Raw genomic sequence first — 25,891 nt, 5'->3', positions numbered from 1 at the left:
ATAAGAAGTCTTATTTATTTTACTAATATTCACTCGATATGAGTCTAATTATTTTCCTTAATTTTAATAAAATTTTAATTAGCCCACGTTAACACGGAGAGAAAACAATCCATAATATATATTTTGGCGGTGGCCGGGTTCGAACCCCGAACCTTGCATATATTATGCATTGTCCATACCAAAAAAACAATCCATAATATAATGAACATTGTTTTTCCCACGTAAGAAGTTGCTTAAAAACACATGCAAATGACCAAAAACCCTCAACGGTAGTTAACTACAACTCACTTTTCTCTTTTAAAGCAAGTGGAAGTTAACTACCAATGGGGTTTTTGGTCATTTCTATGTGGTTTTAAGCAACTTCTTACGTGGGTAAAACAATTATCTAATATAATCACTGAACCCAACTTTTTGGATTGCAATCCCAATCTTAATCACTAATTTTATTTGACTATTACTTTTCCCACCCTATTCATTTCTCGTGCGTCCTATTTTTTTTTCTTCCCAAAAGTGTCCATGAGATTTTCGGATTTTAAAATCTGAATTGGTGTTTTCCTTTATTATAGGGTGAAAAAAAATAAGTTTTTCACCAATTCGGATTTTATAATCCGAAAAAAATCCAAAAATCTCAAAAAATAGGGCGCGCTATTTGATTTTTTCGGATTATAGAATCCGAACACCCCCTAAACATCTTTTTTTCATGGTGTTGATGCAGTTCGGATTACGTTTGTAACATGGATAGTCGTTTTAAAGACAATATTAATCTTCCTAACTCTCATTCTTGAGTTTTTATGATTTTATTTGACAAGTATATACCCTTTTTTTTTAAAAGCAAAATTCAAAATTGCTGAAATGGGAGAGATTATGATTGCTGATTATACATAAGCATAGTTTGAATTATGAAATCCGAACTCGTCCGAATTATGAATTCCGAACTGCAAAAGAGCATTTTTGAAAATTTTACAAAGTACGTGAGAGTATCATATGATGGGAAAAGTAATAGTCATTTTATTTTGTAATATGTGGAGCTTCATGAGTGGTGAAACTAGTGGGCAAAAAGACTTATTATCTCTTCTATTCCCCAATGATTTCTCAATTCACAAATGAGGGATAACATTTAAAATGTATTTCCTTTTAGTTTCAAAAGTTTATGTTGAATGTCTTATAAAACATGATATCCATAAAAGAATAGAGAAAAATTATGTGTGTCTATAAAGATTGAATGCAAGATGAATGTTTCCTTGTACCTAGTAACTACACCTTTTTTTGTTTTATTTTTATAATATAAACTCTCCTTTTTTTAGGGATAATAATATAGACTTCTTATTTTCGTGGTCCATACTCTCCAACAGACGTGGACCAAACATTAACTATATTTAAAAAATTGACTTCAATCTGATGCTTGCATCCAACACTACCAGGGCTAGTCCAAGGAGTAAATGGTTCAAGGTAGAGCTTTTATGTCTCAAAATTTTGGATTTAAAAAATATCTAAAAAAATCCAATTTAGTTAAAAAAATATATGTAATATAACAATTTAATAATGATCTTTCATGAGATTAGTTGGTAAAGATGAAAGGTTCGTATTCTCTTTAACCTAGGATCATCTCTTGGATCCAAAAAAAAAACTAAGATCTCCTTTTGTTTGTTTTCATAATAAAGCCTTATGCAACTTTTTTTTATTATAAAGGTTCTCACAATTAAAGTTTTTTTTAAACTCTAAACTTGTTGAGCCGAGCACTACTAGCAAGCACATCAAATACCCAATTGCTCTTATTTCCATTGATTTTCTAAGTGTACAAATGTGTGGAGCACTAAATCAACTTGCAATAATGGAAATCGCATTCAACTTTTTTTCTTCCATAATTTAAATTGGATTGGATTTTGCTTTTTTTTTCCTTTCGAATCTTCACTCAAATTACAAATTTTATTCAAGGTTTATCTTTATTGCCAAGGTGATCAACCAATAAGATTCTAGCATTGTTACTCTTCGACAAATGCGTATATCTCATACCTAAAGTTGCAACTTCCTCCAACAACTCTACCTCCTTCTTTTCCGTCACAACAATTTGGAAGTTCATTAATTACATCATAAAAAACACTTCCTACAATCAACGCTAGAAAGGTCTCCAGTGCACTGAGCAGCCCATAAAGGTGATGTGGATTCTTAGTCCTAACCTTTCCCGTTGCATTTTAGCCTTTTAGGATCCATAGAAGCATTATGTGCAAGTTGTTGTGGCTCAAATTAATTATTTTTTTAATAGTAAATACTAGTATATTAATTGTTATATTAGTTTTTTTTCTTATCAGACTTAAACTCCTTGACTTTTAGGTCAAAATTCTTTTTATTCTTGATATTAAATCCGGTAGGCTCACTTACATACCTCACATTCCATAAATAGCACTTGTTGGCATTGTCAATCTTGCCATTGAAATCCATATCGGAGCATTTAAATAAGCAATTATCATACCATATGATTTTTTTTTTTGAGGAATATCATACCATATGATGTTACCTTTATTGTATGGGCAGCTACTTTGGATCTCTTTGGTTGCCTTATAGAGACAAGTTTAGCACTATGTGGCATTGACATTGCCCCGGCAAAGGGCGAGCCAACATGCTTGTTGGTTTTGGATCAGACTGGCTCTATCCAATGCCAAAACCTGTTAAAGGAGTCTTGTAGATAAGTAAGTTGACGAGTATTTTCAAGTTTGACTCGTATGGGCTATTGGCCGTGAAATTACTAGAGTTTGAACAAATTTAAATATGGAAAAGTGGGTCTATTCCATAAGATGTTTGGATAAGGAAGCAAAGGTAAATCGCAAGAGAATAATAGCGAAGAACTTTGAGGAAACCATTTTAATTTCGACGAAGGTGGTAAATTAGGAGATATAGTTTTGCCTTAGTGTTGTGGAGAGTGAGAGTTAGACTATTGATAGAGAAATTATCATTTCCTTTGTAGGGAAGGATAATGGTCACATTTCTTTGACTATTAACCATTTGCAAATTGAGCAGCTTCGTGTCAACTTTGGCATGCAGCTTGGCATTTTCGGATTCAAAAATGGAAAAATTAATAAATGCCGTCTACAACTGCTTCTTACGGTAGATATATATTCGATGTAGAACTAACCGGTCATACTTGAAATCCTACACTAATAATGTATGCATGATTCGTAAGACTCATCTTATTTGTAAACTGAGATAGGACCATTTCTTTCATTTTTTCTCTTATAACTCTCTAACCCTATCTTAATCTCTTTCTCTTCATTAAAAAATAAAAATATAATTCATAGATAGTAAGATAGACAAGAGAGTAAGATTATATTTTTATTTTTTAATGAAGAGAAAGAGAGTAGAATTAAGAGACATATAGGGAGTTAAGAGAGGAAATAAGAGAAAAACAAATAAGAGCATCAAAATTTGTTATTGTGTATGGCACCTAATAGTCAGTCAATTATTTATTGTTACACCATTTTTTTTTGTATATAATTATTTCGAAGAGAATTTAAATTTTGAATTAATTTTACCTACAAAATATTGATATCCAACAAAATTCTATGGTAAAAAGAAGTTCCCTCCTTTTTGCCATTTCAAATGTGATTGATTACATGGTTTAATTTGATGTGTAAATGAAAAACGTAAAACAGTACACATTGTTATAATTATAAAAAGTTTACCATATATACCTTCTATTTAGCTACTTCATTAGCATTATGACAAGACAATTCTTTTAACCCAAATTCTCAATAATTTGATTCTAACATACATTCAATTGACTTTACAGCAATCTATCCGAACATAAGCTATTTGCATTCAATTTACTTTAATTTTATTTATTCATAATCAATTATAAACAAACAATTTATCCTAAATAAATTTGTATCACCATAGAATAAAATAAAATTTTTATTAATCCATGGCGCTTTAAATGATTTTTTTTTACCTTTCGGCGTTCCTTAAGTTTTTTTCTTCATATTTGAGACGTAATTGTTGTTTTTTCTTTAGATTTTTCTTGAGTTTCTTCTTCTATAGGAATTTTCTTTTTGTTCTCTTTGTGGAAACTACTAACAAGTTTTTTTTTTTTCTTTTGAGGGAGGAAACTACTAACAAGTTGAATTCATCATTTTCCAAAGTAACATTTTTATATATGTTGCATTAACAAAAGCCATAAAGGAGTAACAAAGTTTATTTATCCATACAATATTCTAGTAGTGCTATAATCTTTATTGCCAAGAAGGTCAACCAATAAAATTCTAGTACCAAATTACTACTCTTTGACAAATGGGTATATCTCATATCGAAAGTTACAGCTTCCCCCAACAACTCTACCTCCTTCTTTTCCATCACAACAATTTGGAAGTTCATTAATTGCAGCATCAAGACAATTCTTGCAATCAGCACTAGAAAGGTCTCTAGTGCACTGAGTTAGCCCATAAAGTTTCTTTGATTCCTCAAGCTTTACCTCTCCTGTTGCATACAATTTAGGATTCATAGAAGCTTTTTGTGCAAGCTGGCTCAATAAATCTTTAGTCTTGTAATTAAACGTGGAAGGGTCACTCACGTTATTCAAATTCCACATATAGAATCTGTTGGCACTGTCAATCTTGCCAAAGAAATCCGTATCCAAATATTTAAATAAGCAATAATCGTACCATATGATGCCGCCTTTGTTGTATGGGCAGCGACTTTGGATTTCTTTGGTTGCCTCGGAGACACAAGTTTTACACTCTGAGGGTGAGACATCACCCCGACAAAGGGCGAGTCCATATGCTTGTTGGTTTTGGTTTTGGATCAGACTCGATGATCCACTACCAAAACCTGTTGAAGGGGTCTTGTAGATAAGTGAGTCGATGAGTGTTTTCAAGTTTGATTCATATGGGCTATGTGCTGTGAAGTTACCCGAGTTAGAACAAAAATGAAAAAGCGGATCGGCGCCAAAAGATGTTTGGATAAGGAAAGCTAGGGTAAATGAGGAGAGAAAAATTGTCATGAGTTTTGAGAAAGCCATTTAATTTGGATGAAGGTTGTTAATAAGGATATTTTTTTCCAATTGTTTTGCTTTTGGTTGTAGAGAGTGAGAGTTAAACTATTTATAGATAAATTTTTTGTCTTTGAGGAGAAGTTTGTGAAGGTGACATTTCTCTAACTTATTTGCAAGTTGGGCAATATCATGTCAACTTTGGCTTACGGCTTGATACTTTCGCGTTCGAAAAATTAATTAATGTTGCAAGCTTCTAGATTTGGCTTTAAATTAACGAAGAGTGTGACAAATCCAAACGTGGATTAATCATTCCTTTGTAGAAATTTTCAAAATATGATTTCTTCTTCGGTGAATATTCATGTATTCTAGATTTTATTGGGTATGATATGGTATGCAATATACGACTATTTATCATCATATACTCTCCTCTAGTTCCGTATATAAAGAAACAAATTAAATCTTTAAAATGCTAAAAAAAAAGCCCTTAAATATTGGTGTAAGAATCAAATATAAAAATAATGTATTGAGAAATGATTAATCCAACTTTATAAAAGTTTTAAAATCATTGTTTCAAATATTAAACTATTATTTTAGTTTATAGGGCACTAGTTAAGATGACTTTTAAAATAAAAGCAAAATTCAGTTACCAACATTATAATTAATAGTTAATTCCAATTTACCTTTAAATTTAACTTTCTTTTTCCAACTTTTGATATTCATATTGAAATTGACATTTTTTTTCAAGTTCTTTTTTTCAAAACTAGAATCAAATATGAATTTTTGTTATATTTTAGATAATGCTGCTAACAAGTGTCTTAAAAACATCGTTTAAAGAACCTCTAAAGGAAAATTTTGTCTTAAAAATATAATCAAATACTTATTAAAGCAATATATGTCGTAGAGAATAGGCTTGGGTAGTTTATGCATATGAAGAGAGAATATATGTAGATGTTGTGGTACGTAGAGTAGATCAGATAGAGGCGGGTCAGATCAAAAGATATAAAGAAAGACCTAGAAAAACAATAAGGGAAATATAAGAGAAGAAACTTTTTTAGTTTCGTTGAATAATTATTGTATTTGGACTATAATGTAAACTAAATACATCATTTATTCAATGAACCTAAAAAAAGAATCTTCTCTTATATTAAGGAGTATAAAAGATTTAGAGGTTAATGAGTTTGATCCAAATATGATTTATGATAAACACTATGACATAATGTAATCAATGTAATCGACACACTTAATGAATAAGACTTGATTGTTGTTGTACTTATTAAAGCAATAAAAACACCAAAATCATCTCTTTTTAAGGACACCATATTTTTTCTCCAATTGCATAAATAATCAATAGAAATTCTTACTTGGTAACAAACCCAAATCAAAATGATTTGGGCACACTCACAAAATGTTAATTTTTTAAAGAGAAAATTGTTTAATAATGTTGAGTGATGTGACTAATTTATTTTATCTTTTAATTTCTTTCATTGTAGTGTGTGTGCGCTCAAATAATTTTATTTATGATGTGTCTAAGGAAGACTAGCTCAATAATCAACATAAAATTCTTATTTTATTTTTTAAAAATGTAACAAGTGACCTTAAGACATTGTCTAAAGTTTAAACAACCAAAAATGATAATTTTTATATAAAAATTATGTAACTATTACTTATATATATATATATATATAATTTATATTTTTAAGATAAAATTTCTTAAATATTGGTTTTAGGCATTTGTTAATACACTTTATTTTTAAGTGGTCATCTTCACTTTGTCTCAATTCTCCACGTTCAAGAAATGTTTATGTTAGACAAAGTAGTTTGCTCATGTAGATAGAATTGTTCTTGTTGTTGTACAAAAAAAAAAAAGGAATTGTTCTTGTTGCACAGCTGTTCTACCATGTAGCAGCCCCACGTAACATATGTATAATTCCTTCTAATAAAACAAAATCAATTGTGTTCTTGTGTTAAGAACCGAGCATAGAGATGGTTTAAGAACACTTGCTATAGTTTTTTCTCTCATTTAAATGTGGTTAATCATCTTTCATATATGATACACATTTTTGTGTTGGTACGTACTTTTGGTCCTTTGACATGAGAACATTTTTTGGTATTTTTGGTTTTAATTTAATTTTAGGTAACATTTGTACGTACTTTCATATATGTTTGCGTATGAATCTTAAAGATAAATAATCAATTTGATTATTTATCTTTAAGATTCATATGCAAACATATATGAAAGATCATATATTTGAAAATTGAGAGGCCATAAGAAAAGTAAACCATGGATTTTAAGCTTAAAATTCATATGCAAATGAATGAAAAGAACAAAAATGCAATAAAGAAAAGATAAAAGACCAAATCGTTACCTAAAAATAAGTTAAAAGATTTAAAATGTAATTTTGCTTATAATTTTTCTATATTTTACTATTTTAAAGAAAAATTAATTTTTGAATCAATTGTGTCGAGGTTTAGTCCCAACAAAGTTGTAGAGTATAAAAAAAAAATCCTTCTTTTTGGCTATTTTAGATGTGATTGATTACATTGAATAGATCACTATTTGAAAATAATTACTTCTTTGAAATGGATACATTAAGCCCCGTTTGTAAAAAAAATTAAAATTATTTTTTATGTTTTAGTTGTATTGGCGTGTAAGCTTTTCTCAAAAATTATTTTGCAAAAAAATGATTTTTTCTGTTGAAGATGAAATATGTCTGGTTATTTTTTTTTGAAGAAAATCATTTTTAATAGAAAAGAGAAAAATTTATTTTTTAAACATGAGTGGTTTTTTCTGTCAAAAAAAAAACATGAGCAGTTTTCAAGTTGAATGTTTTTCAACCATAATTTATACTATTTTCAAAAGTCTCTAAAGAATAATCTTCAAATTATTTATATCAAAATTATTTTTATTTTAATCTATAACAAACTAGCTTTATATTTGTACGCATGTGATGTCAAAGGCTTTTTCATGGTTTTCAAATTTCAACTCACGACTTACAAGAATTAAAAAATAGGGAATGTTGTGAATTCGAACTCTTTGTCAAAATCAACAAGATTAAAGATGTAGAGAAAAATAACAAAGACAACCCACAACCAAACCATCCAAGCAACACTATTCAACCAGGAACAAATCTATCAACATATATGTATATCAAAACCATGGTCGTAATAAAAGAGCAGGATAAAGAAAATAAAAGAACAAAGACAACAAGATTATTTACCTCGTTGATCCAAATTGATCGACATTTGAAGAAGAGAGAAGCTCTTTTGTTCCACTATCAACGAATCTTTACAAAAGACACAGAAGTTAAAAGAAATTAGCTTTAAGAGTTCTCCAAGAGCAAATCCTAATTTCTACCATTTTTACCGATCTTTCAACTCACAAGAAGATCCTAAGGAAAATCAAGAGAGAAAACATAGATCTTTCCTCTAATGAGATCTCATTATCCAAGGTGTTTGAATGTGTTTTTCAATCCTTGAATCTCAGCCATAAGCGCTCAACCCATAGAATTTAAGTTACCTAAAAGTTCCATAATTTGGTCTCATAATATTGGTCTCAAAATATGTGAAAAGCTGCATTTTCATACATCAACTCGTGCACGAGCGTCTAGGCACCCTGCACCTGTGTCTGGGCGCCTGGGAGCTGGCCACCTACGCCTGAGCGGAAATTGATAGCTTTTACCACTTTCCTAAGTGCCTAGATGTTGACCACTTGCGCTTGGGCGTAAAGTGACAAGATGCTCACAAACTTGATCTTGAGATTTTAAGTCAGATACAACACTAAACTTATTGAAAAAAAAATTCAAGTCTCACATCAGATAGATAAGACTCTTGATAAGAGTATATTTCCTTATTAGTTAATGCTCACAAACTTGATCTTGAGATTTTAAGTCAGACACAACACTAAACTTATTGAAAAAAAACTCAAATCTCACATCAGATAGATAAGACTCTTGATAAGAGTATATTTCCTTATTAGTTAATTAGCATTAATTTGTAACTTGGCACACAAGACTTAGGATTAATTTGTAACTTGACACACAAGGCTTAAGTGTGTATATATGTACTCTCTCAATGCAAATGAGACACAACTAACATTTATTAAAAACCTTATCTTTGTTTGTAAATTTACCATAGATAATGTAGTGTCTGTATCATGTTGGCTTCACAACCTACTCTTGGAACTATATTGTCCTATCACAAAAGCTATTTTAGTCTATTGTGACAACATATCTATCCGTCAATCCAGCTCAACATCAACGCACCAAACCAGTTTTATGAGGTTGTGTTAGGTCCAAAGGTTAGGAGGAGTGCCTCGTCTTTTTTAACTCTTATCAAGAGTCATATCTATATAATATGAAACTTATGTTTTTCCCATAAAACTTCAATATCATCGAAATCTGGTTAGACTTGGGGTTGGGGGCTATTGCACATTAAAGGATATGAAAATGTACTACTATGTATACACGCCAAGCAAAAGATTGTGTCGTTTACATGGACGGGCACAAGAATTTTCAGTAGTGGAGGGCAGAATAGATTATTAGTTAAAATAATCCTCCTGCACTTAACTAATAATCTATTGGACCCACAAATATTTTTTACTTTTAATTTATGATCGATAATTTATCATATGACACCACCAGAAGAATTGCCATAATATGTTACCAACTAGCATGGATGCCTGTTTCTTAGACCCAAACTAAAATACTTTTTCTACTTTAAGGTCATTAAAAGACTAAAAGTATTTCGAAAGATTTTAAAATGAATATTATTTTGGAAAAACGTTTTATTTAAGTTTTGAAAGTTCACAAAGTTCTGTTCATTTTATTTGTATTATTGAGAAAATACACATGAAAAATCAGTAACCCAAACACATAAGAAATGAGGAGGATCCTTCAAAAAATAAATAAATGAGGAGGAGTAACAAGTAAGGATGCCTATGCTTCTTTCAAAAAAAAAAAAGTAAGGATGCCTATGCTAGCATTTCCCAATGTTGATGGTTGACTTCAATGCATATGTGGTGCCATTTTCCCACATAAAGTTTTAATTTTCCATTATCTTAGCTTTCTTAAGCCGCAGTTTGTGGCGTGACCCTTTAAACATGATTATTTTTTTGACAAAACTTTATACATGATTATATTTTATATACTTATATATGTTTATAATTCAAGCTTGTATATGTAACATTGCATAAACTTCATTGACCTCCCTTGTTAGTCATGAAATCATTAATCAAAACCAAACCTGTAACCAAATTAATTTCACTCTCATCTTCATTTTGTGCAATTTCTCTCTTTATATTTATTTCCATACTATTCTTTACCACATCAAAGATAGTAACAATTAACATTGGTTCTTCTTTACTACAACCTACTGAATCTGATCCAACCAATGTTAATCATCTTGTTTTTGGAATTGCATCAAGTGGAAAATCATGGCCTAATAGGAAAAAATATGCCAAACTTTGGTGGGACAAAAATATGAAAGGTTGTGTTTTTGTGGATAATCTTCCACCTGAAGAAAATGACAACAACCTTAATAGTGATGATTCTGTTCCTCAAATTTGTGTCTCTGAAGACACTTCAAAGTTTAACTACACATATAGACCAGGTGGTTTGAGATCAGCGATCCGCGTGGCACGTGTTGTGAAAGAAACTGTTGAATTGAATCATTCAGATGTTAGGTGGTATGTGTTTGGTGATGATGACACAATTTTCTTTCCTGAGAATCTTGTTAAGACACTTTCTAAATATGATCATAGGCTTTGGTACTATGTTGGAGCTTATTCGGAGAATTATGAAGGGTCTCAAGCTTTTGGTTTTGGAATGGCTTTTGGTGGAGGTGGTTTTGCTTTAAGTGCTTCTTTAGCTAATGTTTTAGCTAAGGTTTTTGATTCTTGTATTGAAAGATATTCTCATCTTTATGGAAGTGATGCTAGGGTGTTCTCTTGCATAGCAGAACTTGGTGTTGGATTAACATATGAACCCGGTTTTCACCAGGTAATAAATAATTTACTTTGATTTAATGAATTTTGTTGGTGACTCCATATATTGGTGATTTAGGAACCATGTTCTCAGGACTATATTGGTGACATCAGAACTAATTAGTCTCCAAAATTTAGGATTCCGGATTCCCTGACCGTAGGGAATCCGCGTCCTAATTTTAGAGACTAAATTTTTATTATTCTTCTCTTCCAAATTTATCCTCTATTAATGTGATTATGAAATTGGATTATAGGTTGATTTGAGGGGGAACATCTTTGGTTTATTGGCTGCACATCCATTAAGTCCCTTGTTATCCTTACATCACCCAGATATTACTGATGCAATCTTCCCTAATATGACAAATTCAAAATCACTACAACATTTATTTGAAGCTGCAAATGTTGATTCACAAAGAATCCTACAACAAACTGTTTGCTACGATAGACGGTTTTCACGGACGGTTTCAGTGTCATGGGGCTATGCTGTTCAAGTATTCCAAAACAATGTGCTTTTACCAGATGTTCTTAGAGTGCAAGAAACATTCAAGCCATGGAAGGAAAAACAAGTTTGGGCAGGAATATATACTTTTAGCAAAAGAGAACTTCATCATGACCCTTGTAAAAGACCTAAAATTTTCTATCTAGACAATGTATCTACCGGTAAAGATGGAATCATTAGCAACTACACGAAACCTTTTTATAATTGTTCAAACGACAAGACATCGTCGAAGAATCTGGAAGTGATCAAAGTGGTTACAAATAAGTTAGACCTTGATAGCAAACAGGTAATGCGTTTTAGACACTGACATTCATGGTTTTAAATTGTGGTTGCGCTGCAAACCTTTATATTGCAGTAAAATGTGAAAAATGCGGTCAAATTACAATGAGACCACAAAATTCTTTACATGTCAACCGCAATTGCAGTTGCAGACCGCAATTTAAAATCATGCTGAAATATGGTTTTTTACATTTTAGGATGATGTTTTTACTTTGGTAATTAATAATATGCTAATTCATAAACTATACTTTGGTATTTAGTTGCAGACTCCAAGAAGGCAGTGTTGTGATGTGTTGGACTCTAACTCTGATCAACTAAGGGAAATTACAATTAGAGAGTGCAAATATGAAGAATTGATTTATATGCATTGACAGAATAAATGTATATGTTAAATCTCTTTCAATATGGTTAACCAGATTCTTGAAGAGCACTGCTAGAAGTCATTCCAAGTTTTATATATGGCAGAATTCAGCAGAGGGACTTAGTAAAGCTATAAGAATGATTATTAATTTTTTTCTTACTACACCTCATATCATAGGTTAAAGATAACAGCTAGTTTGATCTCTGTGATTCTATACTAATAGTCTTACACAAACACACACATATTTAGAACTTTGATACATTAAAGGCATAGCACATGAAAGCAAGTTATCCAAATAAATCTTTTGATTCTATTGTACAAAAACTAGTCAACTGCATAATATTTTATAATTTTTAGTAATTTTAAAGCCTCAATATTTTTTTTTTTACCAATGTTTTTATTTAGCAGTAATTAAGATTTCAAATTAGTTGTTAGTCCTATATAAGGAGTGTGGATAGAGAAAAAAAAAATTAGATATACTCAATTTTAATTTTATTCTTTTGGTAATACAAAAGGCCCAAAATAAACAACCAATTATGGAGATCGAAGCAAATCTTGGAGGACACAAACTTTGAAAATCACTTAAATTTTTTAAGCTTTTCACTTTATATAGTGGACGTTTAACAAATTAAATGCAAGTCCAACACCTAAAGCCAAATTGTTTCATTCATTGCACTTGTTATCAAATACAACTCCCATTCTAAAACTAACCATGACAATCCCACAAGACGATCCTCTTAGTGGCTACTTCTACATTATCTTATGTTGCAGCCATGTAAAATTTTCTCATCCAAACCAATCAGAAAATGTCAATATTTACAACTGGATTTGTTTTGACTTTTGGGTTCTTAAAACATCATTTACTTGTAACGAAACACCAATCTTAGATAGCGATGACAATATCTCCTTACATGACACATTTTTCTTTGTGCCTATTGGTTGAACAACCATTTCGGTCTCTAGATGTTCATATTGTTGTCATAATGGTCCCTAACTCCACAAATATATTAGTCACTTTATTCCACGATGTTAGATTTAGCCGTTAACTCCAAAAAAAAATTAGTTGACATTTTTTTGAAGACATGTAAGGTGTGAGATGGAAGCATGGATCAAAATGGAAGAACAACCTTCGTCTCTTCCAACACCGTTCATCTCATATTTCTCAAACAAATGTTCTTTCATTTTGGTGTTAATGGAAGAGATGAATGATGTTCTTTCATTTTGGTCCTTACCAGAGACGAATGGAGAGGGTGGCAAGCATGGGCTCTAGCCCCTCCCTCCCATCCCATATTATTATATTCTTGAACTAATATATACTTCTTGCTTTAAATATAGACAAAAAAATATATATTTGTATTTAGTTTAAATTTATATAGGTAAAATTATTTTCATCACCCCTTAACTTAATTTTAGGTAACGATTTCATTATTTTTTATTTTTCATGTGATTTCGACCAATTTTGCATATGAAATTGTAAAATTTAAATTTATGGTTTTATTTTGATCTAAGCTCTTGGTGTTTAAACCTATAGTTATTCAGTTATGTTTACATATGATTTTTTTATTTGATGCTTGAAAATCCATATGCAAACGGACTAATACGACAAAAATGACATAAAAAAATGACGAAATTGTTATCTGAAACTAAGTTCAGGGATAACGAATGTTATTTTTTCATTTATATATTTTTTGCTTATTAAAATTGGAGTAAATAGTATATTTAATTTAAATATGTATTATTTAAAATTAAATTTTGTTAACCCCCCAACTAACACACTTCTGGACCCGTCCTTGGTCCCTGCTGCCATCTCACAACTTACATGTCTCAAAAAAAATGTCGAACTCTGCTTTTTTATAGAGTTAACAATCAAATCTAACGTCGTCAACCAAATTGATTAACATATTTTGGAGTTCGAAACTTTTTTTTGTTTTTTTTTTTTTTGAGTCAGGGACCCTTGTAACAGTGAGTTGTGCATCCACATACCAAAATGCTTGTTTACCTGTCCCTGTTTCTAGAATAACAAACATTATTTTATTTTTTTTAATAAAAAACATTAGATGAAATTCTGTCTCAAATAGGTGAACGTGCTAGGCAATTTGGAGAAAATTATGAAGATAATCCTTCTTATTCTGCTAAAGGACAGTGTGCTATTTGTTTAGTATGTTGTCGGTCATCTTACTCATGTTCATTTTGTTGTTGTCAAATGAAACAATGAAGATATTTAATTTGCAGCACATAAAATAGAGATATCAAATAATATTTTTTGGGTACACGTATCATTAAAAATTGATTTTTATATAGATAAACCAATTAATATAGAGAAAATATGTTGCCTTGTTATTTTTATTTTAATTATTATATTTACTATATTTTTAATTTAAAATTGAATTAATATAATTAGTTTAGAAAATCTGTTGCCTCGTTACTTTTAATTGTTCAAGAGACAAAATGCAAATCTTTAACAATTAAAAGTAAAATTAGGATTAGATTAAAAAAAATTGTTGGTGAAGATATATGAACTATTTTAATCTACACGTCAAATTAACTGCGTGTTGAAGATTATTAAGAGGAAGAAAGCCATGCTTGAATTTGTCACTCTTGTTCCGAGTTATTATAATTCATAAACCTAATCTAGACAAAATAATAATTTATAAACCTAATCTATAAAAATGGTGAAGGCACAGTCCAATGTTGACATGGTGCCTGCTTAACTGGCCAATATAAATTGGTCAATAGAAAATGTCAACCTTCTTAATCTTTCCTCAAAGAAGAAACCAACTTATTTTCTCTATAAATTCTCTCACTCCCCACAATCTCATATCAAACCTTCAAAAAAAAAAAATCTCATATCAAACCAACTTGTTCTTCACCACCTTCATCCAAAATATGGGTTCCTCAAAGCTCTTTACGATTATTCTCTTCTCATTTACTTTTGCTTTCTTTATTCAAACAGCCTTTGGAGCCGACCCACTTTTCCACATTTGTTCAACCTCTGAGAACTTCACATCACATAGTCAATATGAATCGAACTTGAAAACACTCATCAACTCACTTATCTACAAAACCCCTTCAACAGGTTTTGGCAGTGGATCAGTGGGTCTGACCCAATACCAAAACCAACAAGCATATGGGCTAGCTCTTTGTCGTGGCGATGTATCAACCTCAGAATGCAAAACTTGTGTTTCACAAGCAACTAAAGAAATTCTCAATGTTTGTCCATATAAAAAGGGTGCCATTATATGGTACGATAATTGCATGTTCAAATATTTGGACAATGATTTCTTTGGTAAAATTGATAATACAAACAAGTTCGCTTTATTGAATGTACAAAATGTTAGTGATCCTATCAAATTCAACAACATGACTAAGGACTTATTGAGCTTTCTTGCTAATGAAGCTTCTATGGATAAAAAACTTTATGCTAGTGGAGAGTTGAAGATTGGAGAATCAGAGAGAGTTTATGGGCTAACTCAATGCACTAGAGACCTTTCTAGTGTTGATTGTAAGAAGTGTCTTGATGGTGCAATTAGTGAACTTCCAAATTGCTGTGATGGGAAAAAAGGAGGCAGAGTTGTTGGTGGAAGTTGCAATATTCGATATGAAATTTACCCTTTCGTTAGGGAGTAAACTCATAAAAAAAGTATATATTATACTTTTTTTTTAAAGAAGTATATATTTATTATACATGTTTTGTGATCATATTAAATAAAGTCTATATTATACATGTTCTGCGATCATATATTAAATAAAGTCCATATTATACATGTTTTGTGATATATTAAAATTATCAGGGCCGAACCTTGGGGTGTGCAAAGAGCTCAATGGAGCCGGGCCTCCCTAAGGTATGGGCCTCAGAAGAAAAAAAAAAATATAGTCCAGTAGTACTACTAAGTATTATCCCACTGAAAAAAAATTCTTTATTATCTTTATATCTGATACCACGCGTTCCATCACCATCGCTCTATCAGACTTTCCTTTTCTTCTTCCCGATTTGATTTCCTTTTCCTCTTCTGTTGTCTTGTTTTAGGCCTATTAGAATTGGGTCATCTTGCTTTTGCTGTTAGGTGGATGTTTTTTAAGGAAGGTGGTTTGAGGTTCCTCATGTATACGGTAGTGATTTTTACATTTGGGTGTATCGCATATATACGACACCTTGTATTTATCTTTTAGAAAATTTAAATAGAACATTGTTCTTTTAAAAAAAATACGTTTTTATTTTATGACGGACCTTTTTTCACTTACAGTGCCGAGCCTCCGGATTCATAGGAACGGCCCTGAAAATTATCCCAACAAAGGTAGTAAATAGGATTCCGTGCAGTAGCTGAATGCATGCAGTCCCTCATTCGATCGATCCTTGATCGGACAGTCCTAAATAAATGTACTTTTTTCTTATTAATAATAATTGTGACTGTGAATTTTAAATAGTTTGATCTTAATCTGACGGACACAAATCACTAATTGCGTTACCATTACAAATATAGTAGCTTTAAACTATGCAGCATTATTAAAAAATCATATTTAGGTTATTAAATTAAATTGATAAATGTTTCCTTGAGCTTAACTCATTTGGTAAGAGATAATGATAATGCATAATATATACATGAGTCAAGGTTCGAACCCCGAACATCCTGCTTGTTCATTTTAAGGTGAATTTCTCTGGCCCCTAAATTTTGTACTTGCCTCTAGAGATACAATTAGATCCAAATTACATCAACTTTGAAAGAGAAACATCTAAACTTTCTTTGGTGGTTTTCCAGCTTTAGGAGACTTTGGCTCTAGCAGTAGTAGCTTTTTCGGTCTTCTTAGACAAAAGTATTGGATTAATGTCAGGAAGAACACCACCGTGAACAATGGTTACACCAGCTAGAATTTCCCAAGCTCCATCATTCTTCACAACCAACAATGAATGCCTTGGAATTATTCTATTCTTCTTGTTATCAAGAGCAACATTCCTCAACAACAAGATATTCAAAAACAGCGACAAGGTAATGGATCTTTGAAAATGTTAGCGCGGTTTTCAAGAGTGTCTTGGTAATGGAAGAACGGGAGTCAAGCTAATGTTGAACGTTGGATTGGATGTTATCTACGGTTGTGGTGCAATCGCATGGATTACTTCGTTGGCAAAACTAATTTATACTTCCTCCAAAATGAAATATAAGCAAAATTATCGGTGAAAAGTTTATGTGTATATGAACTAAATTAATTTGTTATATTTCATTTCGAAGGTAATAATTTCTTAATAAAATAAAGTTATTATTGCCATAGAGATTAACTAACTTTTTTTGGGGAGAGATTAATTAACTTCACCGTTATACTAACTATTTTTTAGGGGAGAGATTAATTAATTTCACCGTTATATTTCGTCAAAAAAAAAACTTTATCGGTTATATTACCACAAATTAATTAAATTCATCGCTATATTTTTTTATATGATGAGTTCATTGTTATATTAGTACTAACATCACAAATATTGAACATACTCCTTTCGATATTGAGTATAAATAAAATTAACTAACAACAAATATTTTTTTCTTTGAAGAAACCAAAATGAAATATATTATTAATATAACCAAACCCCCTAACACAAGCTGTATAGAGAGGAAGAGTTACATCAGCAATAGAGTTCGAACAGGGAACGAAAAACTAAAGGAACAAAATTATCCAACACTCAAGCACATAAGAGGATTCATGTGCCGGTTGTGATAACCAAAAGCAATACTTGCAAATTTTGCCTTTAGTCACATAAAATACGGTAACTAACAACAAATATTAAGAAAATGTCGGTTAACCCTTAAAATAGCAGTTTTTAATGTTAACAAAGGTTACTATGCAAACGGAACGACTTTAGTCTCTATATATATATATATTTTTTTTTTACATGAGAAAAGGAAAAGAAAAAAAAAATAAGGAATTGCATTTTTACAAAGGACAACAGTGGAGCATCAGCTAGCAAAGTTAATGACAAACTAGAAAGAGGCTCTTTGATAATACTCCCTCCGTCTCTTAAAAATTGACGTTTTAAAAAAAATAAAAGCTAGCAAAATTATTGACGCTTTGTAATTTCAATGTGGAATTAAGCCAGTTTTTCCAGTTTTACCCCTGTTGCCTTTTACGCCTCCTGTGTCAGTAACTGCATGCACGCTTCTTTTTGAAATAACTAGTCGAGATACCCGTGCTATAGCACGGGTAGCGCGGCTTCGCCGCGCTGTATGGCCGCGGCTCCGCCGCGTGTCGCGTCTCGACTGTGCTTGATATAGTATTTGTTTTTGTCCATAGTGAAAATATGTAAAATATTTAAAACATAATAATGTATATATTGATCGGTAGTAATGAAAAATTGTAAAATAATTAAATTTTAATATGAACAAATATATATTAAATTTTAGTATTGACGATATTAAAAAAACTAATAAATAAAAAAAATCATAGTTTTTATTTTACTAATATGTTTTAATGTGAAAAATACTAATAAGCATCCCGTGAAAAATCATAACTAATGTATTATATAATATTGTTATAGTAAAATATATTTCATAAATAAGCATATTGTAACATATTCCCGTAAAAAAAATAAAGTGGAATGTGTCATTGTTAATATATAGTCAATACACTCATATATATATATATATATATATATATATATATATATATATATATATATATATATATATATATATATATATATATATAGTTCTCATTAGATTTTATAAATAAGAATATACTAATATATTCCCGTAAAACAAACATATTGTCATATATATTTTTATTAATATATAGTCAATACATCAACATATACTTTATTAATATATTAATAAAACTTAGGCAGTTCCTTCAAAAAAATTAAAAATACTAATTACAACTGATAACTCGTTATAGTTACTAAAATGGGTCCCGTGTTACAATTGTACACTCGAACGGGTTTTTTATTGATACATTTTAAAAAATGGAAAAAATTGAAGTATGATTAATCATACTATATTAGAATTTATTTGTTTGTTTTAGTATTGACGATATTAAAAAAAATGAAAATACATTTCACAATAAACATGTACTAACATATTCCCGTATAAAAACATATAATGAGATATATTTTTATTAATATATAGTTCATACACTCACATGTATTTATCAATATATACTTCTCATTAGATTTTAGAAATAAGAATATAATAATATATTCCCGTAAAACAAACATATACTCACATATATAGTTTTATTAATATATAGTTCATAAACCCACATATATTTTTTTAATATATTAATAAAACTTAGGCAGTCACGATGTTTAAATAGAGATATTAAAAAAATACTAATTAAAACTGATCACTCGTTGTAGCTGTTAAAATGAGTCTCGTATTACAATTGTACACTCTATTTGAATTTATAAATAAATATATCTTTATTATATATATTTGCCTTAATTTTTTTTGAAGAGTACATGTGGCATCTTCACATTCTTCATCTCATTTAATGCTTTCTTATCATCCAATCAAATTGAATTATGACTCATTCATCTTTTTATTTGCCAATCAAGATGAACCATGACTAATTTAGTTTTCATCAACCAATCAAAATTGATCATGCCTTGATTTTTTCCCCTATATATAGACAATTTGTTTTTCATTATTTTCATGTGTCTCTTCCCCCATAATTTTTATTTTGTAATAACAAGTATTTTATGTGTTTTAAAAGATAGAAGTTTAACCATTTGTTTGTAGATTATAGGGTTGATTTTCTTTTTTATTTGTATCTAATTGTTAATTGTTGATGCTACTTTCTCAGGGTCCCATTGGAGAGCATGTGTCTACATTCTACGACTTCAAGACGTTCAACATCAATAATATAATTTTTAGTCAAGACAATGTTTTGTATTTGATATAGAATCAAGATGTTAGAGTTTAGATACCTTAGGGTGATTGAATATTTTTAATGAATTGATATGTCGAAAAACTAATCTCAATAAATTGATTTAGTCTTTATCTATATTTATTTTATGAACTTTTGTCTTACACAAATGATATATTACACATGAACTCTTATTTGATAAATCATAATTGATGCTTTTAAACACATCTCCAGACATGTCCAGATATGTTAAACATCATCCTAAAGGTTGCATACAATTGGTTCACATCATCTAATTTGGACAAACCTTTTCTTTTAAGAAGACATCTATAAACTTCATCATGTTTTACTATGACGGATTTTCACTTAACATAGTTTCTTCAATAGAATGTATCAAAAGCTTCAATCAACCATTGATCAATAATCATGGTTTATTTTTTATTTTTTTTGACAAAGTGTCATTTCATCTCATTTATTTGACAATCAATATATGACTTTTTTTCTCCTTTGATTTGTCAATTAGATAGTTATTATTAAATAATTTTTTTCAGGGACTATTAAAAATATTGTTAATTTTGCTATCTACATTGTATTATAAATAACCTCCATTTGCAAGCAATTCCATGCACAATTTTAATAAAAAAAATGTATTCTTTTCAATCTTTTGTCTCAATGTCGTGTCTTTTTTCTTTTTGTTTTCTTTTTTTCTTTCTAAGTTTCACGTATTTGGTATTATTAACAAGCCAAAATGAATTATATTAACACGAAAGTTTCATATATTTGTATACTTAATAATTTTATATAGTTCACAAATATTCTTTTTTTTCCTTTTATTAAGGATAATAATGATAAAACAATTTAAGAGTAATTAATATGTCATTTAATTTAAATTAGAATGATTTCATAAAGGTTAACATGTCTCATTTAATTATTAAGAATGAAAATACCTCATTTGGTGGATGAGAAGGAAAAAGAAAACAAATTAAATAACAACGTTAATTATAACCCTTAATTAAAGGAAACAAATAAACCAAAAAAAGATGGAAACAAACAAATATTGAAGTATTTTATATCAAATAAATGAAAGATATTTAAAATTCAAAAAGTTCAATTTTTCTATTCGTATAAAAAAAACTGAATTATTTGAATTTTTTACCTTTTTTTATTAATGTTTTACCTTCATTTCTTTTGTGGTACTATTTAATTTACAAACAAAAAAAATTTGTAATTAATTTTGAAATGTTATATTTTTATAATTTATAATAATTATATTTTATGCGTCATTTTAATTGGGTTGATCCTGTAAATATTAAATTGTATCGTTTAATAGGACAGACATTTTTTTTAAAGAGGTCAACCAAAAAATTAAAATGTTCTTTAAATAATATCCTTAATTGTAGCCATTAATTAAACAAAATAAAAAATTTAAATTACATTGCAAAGAAAGAGTGATGTGCTATCGAAATTCAAATAATTGAGATTACTTGGAAAAAAACTATTGAATATTTTAAGTTTTTTTAAATAAACAAAAAACAAAAATATTTTTTGTCTTTTGGGAATATTTCATGTATTTGAAAAAATTATCGTTAAATTTTCAAAAAAAACAAATCTCTAAATTTCAAATACTATAATTTGAATAATTTGACATATTTAATATTTTCTTTTTGTGATTTTTTTCATTTTATTAAATATAATCATGATAAAATAAATTAAGAATCATTAATGTGGTCATTTAAATTAAAATGATTCTATTAAATGTCTCATTTATTGGATCAGATTAAAAAAAATGTTATTTAAATGATATCATTATATGGTAACGTCTTTTGATTCACTATTTTTGCTATTAGTACTAATAATAGTATTCATAATCAAGGCTGACTCAACTAATAATGAGTTGACTCATTCTTATGGGCGTGCATTCAATCCCCGCTACTAGCATAATAATCTCTTTGACAGGGGATCTCTAGGTAATTTTGCAAGTTTTCATTGAGTCATGAGACATGTCCTGACCTTGATGTGTTCTCCAGAGTCTAACTCACCTAAATATTTTATAATAAAAAAAAACACAATTTTGTTTAAATTGTAAATTGTAGATTCCGATAGTAGTCGTTGAAAAGCCTCAATCTTTTTATGAAAAATTAAAGTCTGATGGGCGTATTCTAAATGAACTTTTTTTAAAGAAATAACAATAACAAACACAATATAAAAGGAGAATTGAATGATATCCAAATGTAGGAAATGAGGTATTTTCAACAATTTAGTCCCACCAATAACTCTAAATCGTTAAATTTCAACAATTTTTTTATACAATTTATTTAGGTAGGGCCTCAAAAAAGTGAAGAGAGAGAGAGAGAGGGTGCTTCCATAGCCACCCTTCTCTACAAGCATCATATTTATTTGCTCCATAATTTGGTGCTTATTTAGTATGGTGCTAAATAGATTAAGTATCCACCATTTTGGATAGTCTTAGAGATAAAAGAGCGCTCAAAAATATATTTACCTATCTCCAAGGATACTAACAGAGTTCGAAACTCTGAATCTCGAAATTCAAAGTTTGTCCTTCTACTGCTAGGTTAAACCCAGTTGGAAAATTGCCGTGAACTTGAAAATGAATTTTTATTTCAAATTAATCATGAAAAATGAAATATCCCTTATACTTAAACCATCTCTAATCATAATTTTTTTTTACTGAAAGAATGTGTTGGTTTAATCATTCGTGCTAATTGGGATTGGTCGGTCAAACATATTGTCCGAAAGTTGTTGGTAATTTTATGGTTTTTTTAAGGAGTTAAAAAAATGACACCACATAATGAACCAAAATCTAAGCGTGTTTGTTTCAAAGTAAGAAATTACATTCCTTGAAATGATATTCCTAGGAATGATATTTCTAGGAATAGCATTCCAACTCATGTGTTTGTTAAAAATTTAGATTTCATGGAAATGTTTTAGAAATTATTTAGTTAAAAAGATAAAAATGAAAATAAACGTGAGTGGTAGTGGGAAGTTATGGCAAGCTGAGTTCTATTCTCATGAGAATGTTAGATTCTCATCCTTTAAGCATGAGAATAACAATAGAAGAAATTATGTGCAAATAACATTTCTGGGAACAAATTTTCAAAACTTGAAACAAACATGGGAATGTTGCATTTCCAATGTCACATTCCTGGGAATCATATTACAAACCTTGAAACAAACACACCCTAAGTCATCAGGTATATTGGTCATCTCACTTATATGTTGTTTAACATCTACTTTTGCATCCAATGTGGAACTTTAACTCACATTTGATATATTAACATCTCTCCCTTAACTATGAGACTCTTTGCGACCCTGATATAGAGACATAACAATATAATGTTAGACGGATGCACGACATGCTAAAAAAGGTAGGTTGATGTCAGTTTCATGCAAATGGTTTTTTTCCCTTTCTTTCATGAGAAACAATGGATTAAGCAAATGAAATCCAAAAAGGAAGAAAACAGTTCATCATAATGTAACGAATTTCGCGGGAGCGTAAACTGAGTTGCATAATCACATTAGACTAAGAGAAACTACTCAAGCGAGATTAACATCACATCTTCATTCAAATCCTAAAGGAATTGGATTTATGGATCATCTCACTTATATGTTTGTCACTATATTCTCTTGCATCCAATCTGAAAGTTTAACTCATATAAGACATATTAACATCTTTCCCTTTAAGTGTGAGACTCTTCCCTTCTATGATTTGGTAACAAAGCGAAATAAAATTAGATGAAGACATATCATGGTAAAGAAGGTGGGTTGGTGGTGATTTGATGGAGGTAGGTTTATGTTCCTTTCTTTCATGAGAAGTTATGAAATAAATTAGAAAAGGAGTGAAGATAAAAAAAAAATTGAACATGAGAGAAACGATAAGGAAAATAAGGAGTGTGTGCTTTTCTATGAGCGTGTAAGGAATAGAGTGAATTGCCTATAATTTTACTGGTTTGATTAAGGAGTTGGAGATTTTTTAGTATATATTTAACCAAAAAATTAGACTAACTAAAAAAACGCAACATTATTTTAAAATTTCTAATAAGCATTTATTTTGTCAATTCAACAACACACATATGCTTATTTCCTTTGTCAAATTTCACCAAAGAATAAAAGTGAAGGAATTTGAAGTAGTTGAGGTTGAATAAAAAATATAGCATTAAAGAGAATAACATCCAATAACTAAATTTTAAGATAATAAAAAATAAGCAATTGACAACCGAAAACTAACAAAATAAATTATCATAATGTTGGGATTTCCAGGTGATTTTTTACCGGGTTAGATGATTGTATTAGGTCAATAGCAACCATACAAATGAGATTGACACCACAACTTCACATGAAACCTTAAGACATTAGGTATTTTGGTCATCTGACTTATATGTTGCTGAAAATCTACTCTTCCATCCAATGTTAACGTTAACTCACATTTGACACATAAACATATCCTAATCAATTGTGCATCTATCTACGTCCATAATTATGTTACGTAATCAAATAAGGTCAAAATTAGACACAACATGTTCAAACAAGTTGAATGATGATGATTTCATGAAGGAAGGTTTATATTCCTTTCATCTACTAGAATAGAGAAAGGAAACTAGAAAGAAAAATAAAACAAATATCAAGAAAAAAAATTAACATGAGAGAAAAATTAAGGTGAAAAATATGTACTGTGTGTTTTATCCGTGAGAGTACATAAAATAGATTGAATTATTGGTAATTATGTGGTTTTGTTGAAGGAGTTGAAATTTTTTGGGTAATTATTACCAAAAAATTAGACTTAATTAAAAAAATGTTGTATCATTTTAAAATTTCTAATAAACATGTATTTTGTAAACTCATCATAACACATGTGCATTTTCCATTGTCACACCCCATCATAGACCATATGTGAAGGAGTTTGAAAAAATAGAGGTTGAATAGAAGAATAGAATGAAAGCGATTGACATCCACAAATGAAGTTTTATCGAAAAAAACGGTTAATTAAGTAAATGTTTCCTATAAATATAAAGATTTTTTTTAGTTTCTTGAAAAAAAAATTGCATATTTTTAATCGTTGTAACTTTTTTATTTGGCATTTTTAGGGACCAAAAACACGGAATGGAAATTTTACAGGGACTAAGAATGCTGATAAAAAAACTTGACAAAGACTAAAACTGCTGACGAATTTTTTTACAATAACTAAAAAGTGCGATTTATTTTTGTATGGACTAAAAATGAAATTCTGAATATTTATAGGGACCATTTACTTAATTAACTCTAAAAAAGAATAACAAATGAAATCAAAACACCAATAAATTAGTTTGTCATAATGTTGGGACTACGGAGGAAACCTACATTGGGTCGGAACATCATATTATGGTAAGAGCAATGACACAAGTGAGATTGACACCACATCTTCACCTGAAATGTCTAATAAGCATGTATTTTGCCAACTCAGCATAACACATCTACATTTTTCCATTTTCAGATCATACCAAAGACCAAAAGTGAAGTAATTTAAAATAATAAAGGTTGACTAAAAAAATTGCGTCAAACCAAATGACATTCGAAAACTAAAATTTTAACATGATAAAAAATTAAACAAATGACATCTAAAACTAACAAAACAGTTCATCGTAATGTTGTGACTTTCAAGGAGAGCCTAAACTGAGTTGGATAATCACATTTGGGTAAAAGCACCCATAAAAGTGAAACTAACACCACATCCTCATCCAAAATTTTAAGGCATTAGTTATTTGTGTCATCTCACTTATATATTTTTTGACCACCTACTCTTGCATCCAATATGAAACTTTAACTCACATACGACAAATTAACTTCTCTCTCCTAAATATGAGACTTTCTACATTTGTAATCTGGTGACATAACCAAATAAAGTAATATTGAGACACAACATGGTAGAAAAGGTTGGTTGATGGGGGTTTC

At 29.8% G+C, this 25,891-nt stretch overlaps 2 protein-coding genes and 2 pseudogenes across 4 annotated transcripts; 2 read left to right on the top strand and 2 right to left on the bottom strand.

Annotated features, from left to right (window-relative positions):
• Positions 1 to 1,982: 1,982 nt before the first annotated feature.
• On the bottom strand, positions 1,983 to 2,858 carry LOC146950395 (antimicrobial ginkbilobin-2-like protein; annotated as a pseudogene).
• Positions 2,859 to 4,123: 1,265 nt separating this feature from the next.
• Positions 4,124 to 5,063, bottom strand: LOC146950394 (antimicrobial ginkbilobin-2-like protein). Its single transcript, XM_085746321.1, has one exon. It carries the CDS (start codon positions 5,006 to 5,008, stop codon positions 4,268 to 4,270), a length of 741 nt encoding a protein of 246 aa, XP_085602447.1. The 5' UTR covers positions 5,009 to 5,063; the 3' UTR covers positions 4,124 to 4,267.
• A 4,798-nt stretch (positions 5,064 to 9,861) lies between these two features.
• Positions 9,862 to 12,474, top strand: LOC146950393 (uncharacterized). 2 transcript variants are annotated; one of them, XM_085746302.1, is made up of 3 exons: positions 9,862 to 10,977; positions 11,216 to 11,746; positions 12,000 to 12,474. In XM_085746302.1, exons 1-3 carry the CDS (start codon positions 10,198 to 10,200, stop codon positions 12,108 to 12,110), a joined length of 1,422 nt encoding a protein of 473 aa, XP_085602428.1. In that variant the 5' UTR covers positions 9,862 to 10,197; the 3' UTR covers positions 12,111 to 12,474. The 2 variants fall into 2 exon arrangements, with proteins under 2 accessions (XP_085602428.1, XP_085602429.1); XM_085746303.1 differs by having other exon boundaries at positions 10,012 to 10,977; positions 12,006 to 12,474.
• A 2,190-nt stretch (positions 12,475 to 14,664) lies between these two features.
• LOC146950392 (antimicrobial ginkbilobin-2-like protein pseudogene) lies at positions 14,665 to 15,864 on the top strand (annotated as a pseudogene). The gene has a single exon (XR_015025474.1). The product of XR_015025474.1 is annotated as an antimicrobial ginkbilobin-2-like protein pseudogene (transcript).
• The last annotated feature ends 10,027 nt before the right edge of the window (positions 15,865 to 25,891 follow it).

This window comes from Medicago sativa, chromosome 2 (assembly GCF_051527215.1).
Source record: "Medicago sativa cultivar Bolivia chromosome 2, Bolivia_mono, whole genome shotgun sequence".
NCBI lineage: Eukaryota > Viridiplantae > Streptophyta > Magnoliopsida > Fabales > Fabaceae > Medicago > Medicago sativa.
The sequence above is the reverse complement of the archived record's forward strand: the minus strand, read 5'-3'. Positions and strand labels throughout refer to the sequence as shown.